Raw genomic sequence first — 13,110 nt, 5'->3', positions numbered from 1 at the left:
ATAAAAGGATTTATATATTTATGAAAAGATTTATATATACCATTTTGCAAAGATAATGGGCAGGATATAGAAGCCTTGAAACAGGGACTATTGCTTTCCTTGGGTAGAGGAGAGAGAAGATATAGGATCCTGGGGGCAAGGAGCAGTGAGGAAAGGGCAGCCTGGTAAGATAGACCTTTGGTGAGGGCCTAGACTGCTGACAGCAACTTCTATAAGAGGGAGTCAGAAAAAACATCTCAGCTTGACTCTCCTCCGTCCTGTGATCTCCTTCCAACGTTCCCCACGGCCTAGCCCAAAAAGAAATTAGTGGCCACGGGAGCCTTGTCGATGTGTCCACAGAGGTCAGTCTCCTGGGGCAGAGAGCAGGTAGAAAAGTTGAAAGATGTGGAGTGGCAAATGAGAGGAACCAGCAGAGCCTGCCTTCTGTTTGAGCATTTAAAAATGCTGTTCCATTGTTGTCTGAGTCACATTGTTTCTGGCAAGAAGTTTGCTGTCATTCTCAACTTTGTTTTGTATACAATGTATCTTCTTTTACTCTATTTTCTGTTTATTATTGATTTTAAGTAATTGGATTATGATATGCTTTGGTATGTTTTACTTCATGTTTATCCTGCTGAAATTCATTGAGATTCTTGGATTTCTGGGTTTCTAAATAGGAAATTTGAAAAAAAAAAAAAGAATTGAGCCATCATGTCTTCAAATACATTTTCTGCCACCCTGTCTCCTACTCTGGACTCTAACAACATGTATGTTAGACCACCTGGTATAGTGTATATAACCTCTGGGATAATTGCACAGGTCATTGGGCTTCTGTTCATTGTTTCTCAGTCTTTTGATTTTCCTGAACTTCCGTTTGGGTACTTTCTATTGCTGTGTCTTCAGGTTCACTTATCTTTACTTCTATTTTTATTAAACTCATCCAGTGAACTTTACATTTTAGACTTCAGTTTTGTTCTTTGTTGTGTGTCTTCTATTTCTTTCCTTGTGATGTTCTGCTCTGCAGTCCAGGAAGTGCCTGTGCAGTAAGTTGCAGCAGTTGTAGGCTCCTTGTGGCCCTTTTGGAGGATCATAGCCCTGCTCTGCCTGCTGACTCAAGTCTACAAACAATTGTTGCATGATTTTGTCCGTTTTCTTTTTTTTTTTTTTAATTGTTCCTGTTGGACCCAGAGCAAATGTGGTACCAGTTACTCCACTGTGGCTCAGCCTTCATTTTGGATAGTTACTGTCTACTATAAAATACTTTTTGCATGGGTTTATACTTTGACCAATTTGAATATTATCATTCTGATGTTCTTTTTCCTTTTTTTTTTTTTTTTTTTTTTTGTAAAATACAAATAACATAAAACTTACCATCTTTACCAGCTTTTAAAATTTTTTTTGGTTGTGCCATTTGGCATGCCAAATCTTAGTTCCCTGACCAGGGATCAGACCTGTGCCCCATGCAGTGGAAGTCTTAACCACTGGACAACCTGGTAAGTCCCAATCACCATTTTAAAACACACAGTGCAGCAGTATTAAGTACATTCATAATATTCAATCATAACCACTGTCCATCTCCAGAACTTTAAAAAATATATATTTATTTTATTTTTATTTAATTTGGCTGTACCAGTTCTCAGTGGCAGCATGTGGAATCTTTAGTTGTGGCATTTGAGATTTAGTTCTTTGACCAGGGCTTGAACCCAGGCCCTCTGCATTGGGAGCACAGAGTCCCAGCCACTGGACCACCAAGAAAGTCCCTCCAGAACTCTTCACCTTGAAAAATGGAAACTCTGTACCCATTAAGCAATAGCCCCCATTTTTCCTCCTCACTCAGCCTCTAACAGCTACTGTTCCCTTTTCTGTCTCTTTGATTCTGTGTGTATGATTATTCTAAGTGTATCACATGAGTGGAATCAGATAGTGTTTGTCTTTTTGTGACTGGCTTCTTTCACTTGTCATCATGTCCTCAGGGTTCATCCATGTTGTAGCAAATGTCAGGATTCCATTCTTCAGTTTGAATATGGTTCTGCTGTATGTGTATGCCACATTTTGCATATCCATTCATTTTATCTATGAACATTAGGGTTGTTTCCACCTTTTCGCTATTGTGAATAGAGCTGCTAAGAACATGGGTGTGTAAATATCCCTTTGAGACACTGCTTTCATTTCTTTTTGGTACATATGTAAAAGCAGAATTACTGGATCATATGGTAATTCTATTTTTATTTTGTTGAGGAACTGCTGTATTTTTTTCCACAGCAACTCCACCTTTATAGATTCTTACCATCAGTGCACAAGAGTTCTGATTTCTGCACATCTGTGCCAACACTTGTTATTTTTCTGTTTTTCTTTTTTGACAGACAGTTCTGATGAGTATGAGGTGATATCTCATTTTGGTTTAAATTTGTCATCCTTGCTTTTCATCCATATGTTTTGGCTATACTTACTCCCTTTTATTATTTTTTAAAAATCTATTTTATTTTTGGCTGTGCTTTGTCTTTGTTGCTGTGCCAACTTTCTCTGGGCTTCCCTTGTAGCTCAGTCGGTAAAGAATCTGCCTGCAGTGCAGGAGACTGTAGTGAGTGGGGGCTCCTCTTTGTTGCAATTCTCCAGCTTCTCTTTGCGGTGGCTTCTCTTGTTGCTGAGCACAGGCTCCGAGGTGCACAGACTTCAGTAGTCGCAGCACGTGGACTCAGTAGTTACGGTTCCCAGGCTCTGGAGCACAGGCTCAGTAGTTGTGGTGCCTTAGTTGCTGGTAGCTTAGTTGCTCTGCGGCACATGTGATCGTCTCAGATCAGAAATTGAACTTGTGTCTCCTGCGTTGGCAGGCGGATTCTTTACCACTGAACCACCAGGGAAGCCCCACTCCTTTTTATTTTTAACCTCTTTGTGTCATTTCTTTAGATGAAAGGACCATATCTTTGGTTTATTTTTTGACCTGAGAGCTTTTTTCATTTAGGGATCTAAACCCATTTATATTTATGATTACAGTTGCTGTCTTTGTCCTTTTTTTACCCAATGGCTTGCAAATTTCTCTCCATTTCATTTTTTTCCCCTGTATAAACATCATCTTTTCTGTGATTTGGAAGGCAATCAATGTTTTTTATTATTCCAGTGTTCATTACCTACAGCTTTTCAAAGACATTAAGTAGAATTCTTATAAATAAAGGAATAACTAAAATAAACTTATCAAAATTAGTAACAGGAAAACAATTCTTGACTGTTGGGAATTATGAGAATGTATTATTTCTGTTTGTTTCCATCTGCTTTTTTTTTTCTTCATTACTGTAATTGGGCAGAGTATAGCATTGTGGTTTTATTTTTTTTAATCTGTTTAGCTCTTCTTTTTTTAAAAAATTGTTTTTAACATGTAGAGCATACATATGTGTGTGTGTGCTGTGTCGCTTCAGTCGTGTCTGACTCCTTGTGTCCCTATGGACTGTAGCCTGCCAGACTCCTCTGTCCATGGGATTCTTCAGGCAAGAATGCTGGGATGGGTTGCCATTCCCTTCTCCATGTTTTAGCTCTTTAGCGTTGATGAACTCTTTTGAAAGAGTAAGCAATTTTTGGGACCCATTTTATAGGTTCTTTAACCCATTTTGTGGCTTTTCATCAGTTGTGGTTGGTGGAAGTTTTGGCAGGTTTCCAGCCCTGACTTCTTTCTCATGCAGCTAACAGCTCCCTGACTCAGGTGAGAGATCTGATAGGTACCTTTCAGGGACATGAATGTGGCTGTAACACTTGGTGTTGCAGAGAAGCCTTGATTTTTCTTTTTTCTTTGGAGTTAATCTGATTATTTTCTTAGGTGCTCTGGATCACCTTCTTTATCTGTAGTTTGGAAACTAGTCTACTGATAATATCTGTGACCTGTTTTCATCTTTTCACAGCTGTTCAGTTGCTCAGTCATGTCTGACTCTGCGACCCCATGGATTGCAGCATGCCAGGCTTCCCTGTCCTTCATCATCTCCTAGAGCTTACTCAAACTCATGTCCATTGCGTGGCTGATGCCATCCAACCATCTCATCCTCTGTCGTCTCCGTCTCCTGCCTTCAGTTTTTCCCAGCATCAGGGTCTTTTCTAATGATCCTACCTTCAATCTTTCCCACCATCAGGGTCTATTCTAATGAGTTGGCTGTTCACATCAGGTGGCCAAAGTATTGGAACTTTAGTTTCTGCTTCGGTCCTTCTAATGAATATTCAGGATTGATTTCCTTTAGGATTGACTGGTTTGATCTCCTTGCAGTCCAAGGGATTCTCAAGCGTCTTCTCCAACACCACAGTACAAATTATCAATGCTTCCACGTTCAGCCTTCTTTATGGTCCAACTCTCACACCCATACAGGACTCCTGGAAAAACCATAGCTTTGACTAGACTGACCTTTGTCAGCAAAGTGATGTCTCTGCTTTTTAATATGCTGTCTAGGTTTGTCATAGCTTTTCTTCCAAGGAGCAAGCGTCTTTCAACTTCATGGCTGCAGTCACCATTGGAAGTGATTTTGGAGCCCAAGAAAATAAAGGCTGTCACTGTCTCCATTGTTTCCCCATCAGTTTGTCATGAAGTGATGGGACCAGATGCCATGATCTTTGTTCTTTTGCTTGTTGAGTGTTAAGTCAGCTTTTTCACTCTCCTCTTTCACCTTCATCAAGAGGCTTTTTAGTTCCTCTTTGGGGCCATGGCAATTAAAGCAGAGTCCTACCAACTGAACCTCCAAGGAAATGCCTAAACATTCATATTTCTAGCAACATTCTGTTCACGATGATATATGTTTTCCCTAGGACAATAGAGGCTTCTCTACTGTCCTTCATTTCTTTCTGAGCCATCACCCTAATCATTTCTTTTGGCCACACCTGACTTGCAGGATCTTAGTTCCTTGATCAGAGATTGATCCCAGGCCCTCCCTCGGCAATGAGAACCGCCAGGGAATTCCTTCTAATAGTGCCCATCTTTTTACCAAATTTCTAGTAACTGCCAGCAATCCTTGACATTGCTTGGCTTATTGGTGCATCTCTCTAGTCCCTGTCCCCCATCCTGTGGCCTTCTGCCTGTGTGTGTCTCCCTGTGTCTTCACATGGCCTTCTTAAAAGGACACCAGTCCTCATCTACTTGATTATATCTGCAAAGACAATTTCCAAATAAGGTCACATTCACAGTTCCCAGGGTCGAGGACTTTAGTGTGTCCTTTGGGAACACACATTCATCTCACAATGGGTAGTTTGTATCTTTGCAAGAATTTTCCTATTTGATCTAAGTTTTCTTATTTCTTGGCATTTTATTATTGTTCAGTCACTAAGTCATGTCCGACTCTTTGTGACCCCATGGACTGCAGCATGCCAGGCTCCTTTGTCCTCCACTATATCCCGGAGTTTGCTCAAACTCACGTCTGTTGAGTCAGAAGTGTTTGTAACATTCCCTTATAGTCTTTTTTGTCTCTATAAGCTTTTTAATAATATTCCTGTTTCATTCCTGGTTTAATAATTTGCACTGTCTTTTTTCTTGTCATCCTAATAAGAGTTTTCTCTTATCTTTTCAAAGAACTAACTTTTAATTTTGTTGCTTTTCTCTATTCTCTGTTTTCTATTTCATTAATTTCTGTTTGAATTTGTACTGTGTTCTCCTGCCTGCTTTGGGCTTAGTTTGCTATTTTTCCAGGATCTTAAGGTGGAAGATGATTAGTGATAGGAGATCTTTCTTTTTTGATATAGGCATTTTCAGATATAAATTTTCCCCTTTATATTTCCTTTTTGATAGACGACTTTGCCCCAGGGCCTTGTCTAGGGGAAAAAACAAACACACAAACTCCATAAAATACCTGCTTTTTATTACGGGCGTTTAATTGCTTCCTCTCTAGACATAGCCTGTGTGCTGGGTCTTGGCTTGAGCCTTGGAAGACTGACACCAGTCAGACCACACATTTTCCTGGGCTATTCGGTTTTGTTTTAAAATGGCATTTGTATAGGATACTCTATGCTGCACGTGTGTATACAGCCTGAGTGACTCAAGTGAAATCTTACTTTATACCTTGTACAGTAGTCCGTTTATAGTCAAGGCTATGGTTTTTCCTGTGGTCACGTATGGATGTGAGAGTTGGACTGTGAAGAACGCTGAGTGCTGAAGAATTGATGCTTTTGAACTGTGGTGATGGAGAAGACTCTTGAGGGTCCCTTGGACTGCAAGGAGATCCAACCAGTCCATCCTAAAGGAAATCAGTCCTGGGTGTTCATTGGAAGGACTGATGCTAAAGCTGAAACTCCAGTACTTTGGCCACCTCATGCGAAGAGTTGACTCATTGGAAAAGACTCTGATGCTGGGAGGGATTGGGGGCAGGAGGAGAAGGGGATGTCAGAGGATGAGATGGCTGGATGGCATCACTGACTCAATGGACGTAGTCTGAGTGAACTCGGGGAGTTGGTGATGGACAGGGAGGCCTGGCGTGCTGCGATTCACGGGGTCACAGAGCCGGACACGACTGAGCGACTGAACTGAGCTGACAGTAGTCCATGCGCTGGTGTAGCATTTCTAGAGCACAGGAAACCAAAGACGCTTTAGAAAAGACACCGAGTTAACATTTCTGTGTGTGTTTTCATGGCAGAAACTGGCTGGCTGGATGCATGATGGGTGGGTTGAAAAGACTCGTGACAGCTATTTCCAAGTGCAAGAGTGCCCCCTGCTTAGTGTTCCCAGGGGGCCTGCTCTTCCCAGCTGGCTTCTAACCTCCAGGCCAGGAAGCCCCCATGGCCCAGGAAACGCCCTTCCCTGACCCCCGGGCCTGGAGTGGGCGCTCTGATGACTGTGGTGTCTCCCTAGGGCGTCTGTGAGGAAATGACCTACGAGGAGATTCAGGACCATTATCCACTGGAGTTTGCCCTGCGAGACCAAGACAAGTACCGGTACCGGTACCCCAAGGGGGAGGTAGGTGGGATTTGGGGGCTTAGTCCCTGCCACCTGCTGCCTGCCTGTGGCCCAGGGCCCTGAGGGGCTCTGCAGTGGCTGCGTGGGCAGCAGGAGGGGCCTGGCCTCAGAGGTCGGCCACCTGGGTGTGTGTGGTCTCCATCACTTCCCGGCTGTGGCCCAGGCTGCAGGCCTTGGGTGGGGGATGGCGAGTGCTGCCCCGTCTTTGCTCTCCCTTCATGGGCTGACTCCATCCTCCCTGCCGCTCCAGACACCACCCCCAGCCCTGAATCCAGACCTAGGGGTTCCCCTTCCCTACATGAGTTGTGGCCACCACAAGTCACCTCCCCTGTCACCTCCCCTCAGACTGGCTCTTGCCGCAGCCCAGGTCTTGGGTAGAAATGGCGTCACCTGGGACTCGTGTGTCTTCCACTGCTCGGAGGTGACCTGGGGCAGTGGCCAAACAAAAGCACCTCCCACAGACACAGCTCTGTGTGTACACACATCTGTATACCCATGCAGGAGCCCCTGGGTGTACACGCATCCGTGTACTCATGCAGGAGCCTCTGGTCCAAATGCCAGGCTGTGCTGTTCTTGGGGACAGGACAGCTCTGGGTAGCATCAATGTTTCCCCACATCATACTGTGAGGCAGCGCCCAAATTTAGAAGCACCCCAGATAACAGTGGGGTGAAAAAGAAACAGAGTAGCTAACTGCTCAGAGGATAGGGCAGGGTAGGGCATGGGGAGGAACTGGTACGGAAGATAGTTGCCAAAAGAATCAATCTAGGATTTCCCTCAGAAACCCCGGGCACCCACATACATCAGGTTGGTGTTATTCCAGATCAAAGCATGAGCGCAACACAGCTCCAAGCTTGAGGCCTTTATCCCTCCCCACCAAAAGGACTGCTCACTCTGTGCAAACAGGGGTGAACCCCCAGGGCTGGGTCTCCTAGTGTAAAGCTCCGAACCTGCCAGGCCCCCAGGTTGGTCCATGGGCTCCCTCACGGCACCTGGGAGGTGTACTGGGCTGTAAGGGTCTTACCTGGGAGCTCAGGTGTCCTGACAGATTGCACTGTGGGAAGTTTGGGGGCTTTCTTTCCCCTTCCCCCAAGGCTCATTCTTTGCGCATCATGTGCTGTGGGCAGCCAGGGAGCAGCCTTTTCCACCAGTCATCAGTGGCCAGCATGTAAATTCCAGCAGCTGAGGGTTCAGCGAACGGCCCTGAGTAGGCAGGGAGGTGATCCCTTGGATGCATCCTGAACCCCAGCCCTGCCCTCTTGATCCTACTGGGACCAGGCCCTGGGATTGGGGAGGTGATCCCTTTGTCAGACTGCCAGTCCTCCCCAACCTTCCAGAAGGGCGAGGCATTCCAGGAGAAGGTAGCCCCCTCCCCAGGTCGTGTCCATGCCTATGCCCGGAGCTGGGCTGAGGGACGCCTCCCGCTTGCCCTTACAGTCCTATGAGGACCTAGTCCAGCGACTCGAGCCTGTCATCATGGAGCTGGAGCGGCAAGAGAACGTGCTGGTCATCTGCCACCAGGCTGTGATGCGCTGCCTCCTGGCCTACTTCCTTGACAAGGCGGCAGGTGTGGACGCAAATCCCACCGGGGGAGGTGGGGTGTGTGAGAGATCACGGGGGACTGTCACCTGGTCCTCCCCGGTGCCAGCCCTCCCTGCCCGTGTCCACAGAGCAACTGCCCTACCTCAAGTGTCCGCTGCACACGGTCCTGAAGCTGACCCCCGTGGCTTACGGTAAGGGAGCTTCCCGCACGCTGACCTGGTGGCCAGCCTGGCTCTCTACACAGTTCCTTGACTGTCTGCAAACCCCTCCCTTGAAAATTCTATTAGAAGCTCATTCCCCCTGCCGCCACCCCACCACCTTTCCCCGGTTTGCTTTTTGTTTTCTATATATCACAAATAATGCTTTTAATTATTTCAGTTCTTATAGCATGGGCATAACAGAAACTGCCAAGTCTGTGTTTTTGTTTGGTCACTAAGTCCTGTCTGACTCTTGTGATCCTATGGACTGTAGCCCACCAGGCTCTGCTGTCCATGGGATTTCCTAGGCAAGATCCAGTTTGCTATTTTTTTTTTTCCCCTTTGAAGGATAACACCCCAGTTTGCTTTTCAATTTTTTTGTTTCGATTTCTGTGGCCCCCTGGTGATCTTTTCCTTAACCATCACCCACCCACAGGAAGGGCTTTTCTACTGATTTTTCTAGAATCCCCCACAAAGCCCCACGGCACCCAGTACCTGAACCTTAGAATATGTGCCCCTGCCTTGGGCTCTGCCAGCGGAGGCCTCGGGCGGCTTCCTAACCTCCTCGGTCTCGATTTTTCCCCTTTAGCACTGGGAGAGGCACCCCCATGCATGGTTGGGTCCTTGGGGCAATAACTGCAAAGCTCAGTGGTAGCCAATGTCATTATAATGTGTGTTAATCCCCTCATCCCCCTTTGCACTGAGCACCTGGTACCATGGTGATTTGGCCTCATGTGTGCGACAGGGCTGGGTATGGTGGTTTGGGGGCCCTGAGGACTGTGCATAATGACCCCTCACTGAGCTCGGCTTGTTGCTCCTCGGACCGTCCTCAGCCCCTGAGGTAGGCTTCTTGTCCTCAGCGTGGCGCTGCCTGGTGCCTGGGCTCCTCGCTGAGCCTGCGCTGGGCAGTGGCATGGAGCCTTGGGCCTGACAAGGTGCCTCATCCTTCCCCAGGGGGCCCCTAGAAATGCCTAAGGTGGGAGGTCTGGGGTGAGGCTGAGGCTGTGCTCGGTCCCCAGCACCCCAAGCCGCCTCCTGGGGGAAGCTTCTACCTGTGGCCCCGCTGCCTTTCAGGAGGGGAAATGGGTGTGCATCTTCCCTTTGACAGGTTGTAAAGTGGAGTCCATATTCCTGAATGTGGCAGCCGTGAACACACACCGAGACAGGCCTCAGGTAGCAGCGGGGTCACTGCTGGGGTGGTGGGCATGTTCCTGGGGGTCCAGGCAGAGCCAGCGCCACGGCCAGGCCCAGCTGGGGGCCTCCTGAGTGAGCTTGAGTTCTCTGTTGGTTTTGGCGGGGGCAGTGGTGGTTTCAGGACGTGCAGGGGGCCCAGGGCCCCAGCTCTCAAGGGACAGATCAGCTGCAGACCAAGAGATGCCTACAGGCTGCTGGGCCCATATCTGACATCTGCCCACTGACACAGCCAGGAGGAGGGCATCCCCAGGAGCTGGTCCCCTTCCTGGCCCCCCTGATGAGGATATAATCCCCAGCTAGGTGTTTCTCCGCACCTAACCCAGACCTGAGGCAGGAGGAGGGGATGACCTCTTTCTGGGTAACCACTCACCTGCCTGCAAGGAACAAGTGGTAACTGGAGGTGCCCTCCCCTCCCACCTTTGTTCTGGTGTCTGTCCACCCACCATGTGCCAAGTGACTCTTGACCCCTGGCTCTTAGGGAAAGCTGGGCTGTAAGTCCTGCAGCTGGGGCTCCTCAGGGTGAGAATGTGAGTCCAGCAGCTGCAGTGATGAGCAGAGCAGACAGCAGTGTCTGTCTCCTCTTGGCACAGGGTCAGTGCTCTTGTGTGTCTATTTTTGTGCAGAACGTAGACATCTCTCGGCCTCCAGAGGAAGCCCTCGTCACGGTCCCAGCTCACCAGTGACCATATCTCGTCCACTGTGACCCCCGGGCTGGCGTTGATCCCTGTGGACTGGGGTCATTCCAGGCCCACTGGTCTGTGTGACAGTCACCGCCCAGGAAACACCCTCAGAGCCATGATTGGCTGGTGGCACCCAGAAGTCCCGCCCCAGTCCACCTGTTTCCTTGTTGGCAGCCACAGGGCTGTATACGTGGTGTCTGACCTGCTGCTGAGCATTGCTCACCTGACCGCGTCTGCCCCCTGGCTGGTGAGAGGGCTCCCACACCTGCTCCTCCTGTTCTCTCTCACCGCTGGGGGGCCTTGTGAAGCACGAAACCCCAAAAATGTGAAATGGAAAGCACTTGCTGTGATGTTTTCAGCCACCGAGGCTGCGCCGCCTGGGTGGACCTGAGGACCCTGCCAGGGTTCTGCTGCCCTCTCTGCAGCCACTTCCGGAGCCAGAGGCAAGATCTTCAGGGAATCCTGAGCTGCTTCTGCCTCAGTCAGCGGGAGTAAACCCTCTCCAGCCCACCCTGCCAGGAGCTGAAGAGCCTCCACCACGGCAGGCAGCCCCCTCCACAGGCTAGACCCTGGGGTCCGTGCATCTGCATTGGCGGACGCTTGGGAAAGCAGTGTGTTCACTTCTGCACGTGGGGACCCCCAGAAACACACAGGGAGGGGGGCACTGGCGGTCACCCTTTCCCAATGATGCCTACACTGGAATACTTTGGGAGCCGGTGGCCAAGGCCACCCCTGCCCCAACTTCCCTCATGATGCAACATGTAAGCTGGCGCAACACAGAAAGACATAAGGACAGAGCTGTTGTACGCATCCCCCTTCCCAGTGCTCGAGGGAGAGGCTGCCCTCTTCTGCTCCCATCTGTGCCACCGGCTACCTCGACTGCTGCTGCCGGCATCCACGCACGCATATACACCGGTGGCCATACCTGCCTTTGCTGTGAAGGATTTGAAAAGCCTGTCCTGGCGTTCGTTGACTTCCACCTAGGCGATGAAGCCTGGGAAAGGCAGGAGCTGGAGTCAGCCCCTGGCCTGGGAGAATTTTCCCAGCCACGTCATCACTTTTGATTCTTGTACTAAACAGCCTGATGAAAACGACCTTGGGAAGCCTGCCGTCATGCCCCTGAGTTCTCTGGGGCCCAGAGAGGTGGGCTGGGCAGTAGATTCCAGCTCCATTTTGTAGCTGGGAGAACAGACTAGCCAGCACCTTGTGAGGCTGGGTGAGAACATGTGTGGATTTGTGGTTGGATGTGCTGCTGTCCATGGGTGGTGGTCCTGGGTGAAGTCAGGCCCCAGGATCCCATGACCCTGGCCTGGGCTGATGGCCTCAAGTGCCGCAGCAGCGCTGGCCAAACCCGGGTGGGAGATGCCCAGGACCGGGCTGTGGCCGGACGTTCCGTTGGAGCCCCAAGCTCCTTAGACCTGGGGCCAGTGGGCCACGCTGCTGCCTTTGGGACTCGGGCACTGCAGCCTTTGCTTCCTTGGCCGCCGGAGTCTTGGTGACTCCCGGCCATGCTTACTTGTTGCCCATAGTGGGTCCCTTTGATCAGTGGCATGAGCATCTAGATGTCACTGCCTCTCCAGGATCTCAGGCTCACTGAGGTGAAACCAGCGAGGCCTCTTCTCTCTGTTCAGAGGGCCGCCAGGGCCAAATGTGTCACAGGACTGGGAAGGGGCAGAGGGAGGTCTGGGATCCCAGCAGGGGCTCACCCCGAGCCGGCTCTCTGCCTGGGCAGCATCCACTGGCTGGGTGCCCACTTACAGCCGGGATGGTCCTCGTGGTCCTGTTGCAGACGTTTTTCCTCCTCGTCCTGGAATGGATGATGTTGGAACTCAGCCACTCGTCACACTGTGTCCAACATTCTCTGCAATAAATACTAAAAAAAAAAAAAAAAAAGAACTCTCCTAATGTTGTGTCTTGTGCCCAGGTCTCCCTTGGTGAGGTATTCTTTCCAGCAGCTTACAGACCCCCATGCTGTGCTCTCTCCCAGAAAGTCTGGGTGGGACCCTTCGTCCAGCTCGACTGCCATGCCTACCCATCCCGGGAGCAGAAACTGTTCTGCCCTGGAATGAGCCCTGGGCAGGGCCTGAGTTTTCTCTGGGCTGACCCAGGTTGCTTGGCCCTCATCACTGGGTGAGAAACAGAAATTTTTTTTTCAGATTTTGGGCAGAGTAGGGAAAAATATTTTTTTATGGGAGTATGGTTGATTTACGTGTTTCAGGTGTACAGTGTAGTGACTCACTTATGCATATATTCGTTCTCCTCATGTTCTTTTCCCATTTAGGTTATTACAGAGTGTTGAGAAGAGTTCCCTGTGAACTACAGCAGGTCCTCGTTATCTATTTTATATATGAAGTGAAGTCGCTCAGTCTGACTCTTTGTGACCCCATGGACTGTAGCCTATCAGGCTCCTCCATCCATGGGATTTTCCAGGCAAGAGTGCTGGAGTGGATTGCCATTTCCTTCTCCAGGGGATCTCTCCAGGATTCCTGGGTCGATTTTATATATGGTGCATGTTAATCCCAAGTTTCTAATGTATCCTTCTCTACCACGCCTTAGGATTTTGTTTGACTTCATACACCTTCTTCCCTGATAGGGCTTCCCTGGTAC

At 49.0% G+C, this 13,110-nt stretch overlaps 1 protein-coding gene across 3 annotated transcripts in view; it reads left to right on the top strand.

Annotated features, from left to right (window-relative positions):
* Positions 1–12,378, top strand: part of PFKFB4 (6-phosphofructo-2-kinase/fructose-2,6-biphosphatase 4) — a 39,433-nt gene extending 27,055 nt beyond the window's left edge. For all 3 annotated transcript variants that reach the window (XM_040246978.1, XM_040246977.1, XM_040246976.1), the window contains exons 10-14: positions 6,788–6,892; positions 8,328–8,457; positions 8,561–8,623; positions 9,738–9,802; positions 10,447–12,378. In XM_040246978.1, the coding sequence (XP_040102912.1) occupies positions 6,788–6,892; positions 8,328–8,457; positions 8,561–8,623; positions 9,738–9,802; positions 10,447–10,506 (423 nt within the window). In that variant the 3' untranslated portion in view covers positions 10,507–12,378. The remainder of the gene's footprint in view (positions 1–6,787; positions 6,893–8,327; positions 8,458–8,560; positions 8,624–9,737; positions 9,803–10,446) is intronic.
* Positions 12,379–13,110: the final 732 nt, after the last annotated feature.

This window comes from Oryx dammah, unplaced genomic scaffold (assembly GCF_014754425.2).
Source record: "Oryx dammah isolate SB20612 unplaced genomic scaffold, SCBI_Odam_1.1 HiC_scaffold_9, whole genome shotgun sequence".
NCBI lineage: Eukaryota > Metazoa > Chordata > Mammalia > Artiodactyla > Bovidae > Oryx > Oryx dammah.
The sequence above is the reverse complement of the archived record's forward strand: the minus strand, read 5'-3'. Positions and strand labels throughout refer to the sequence as shown.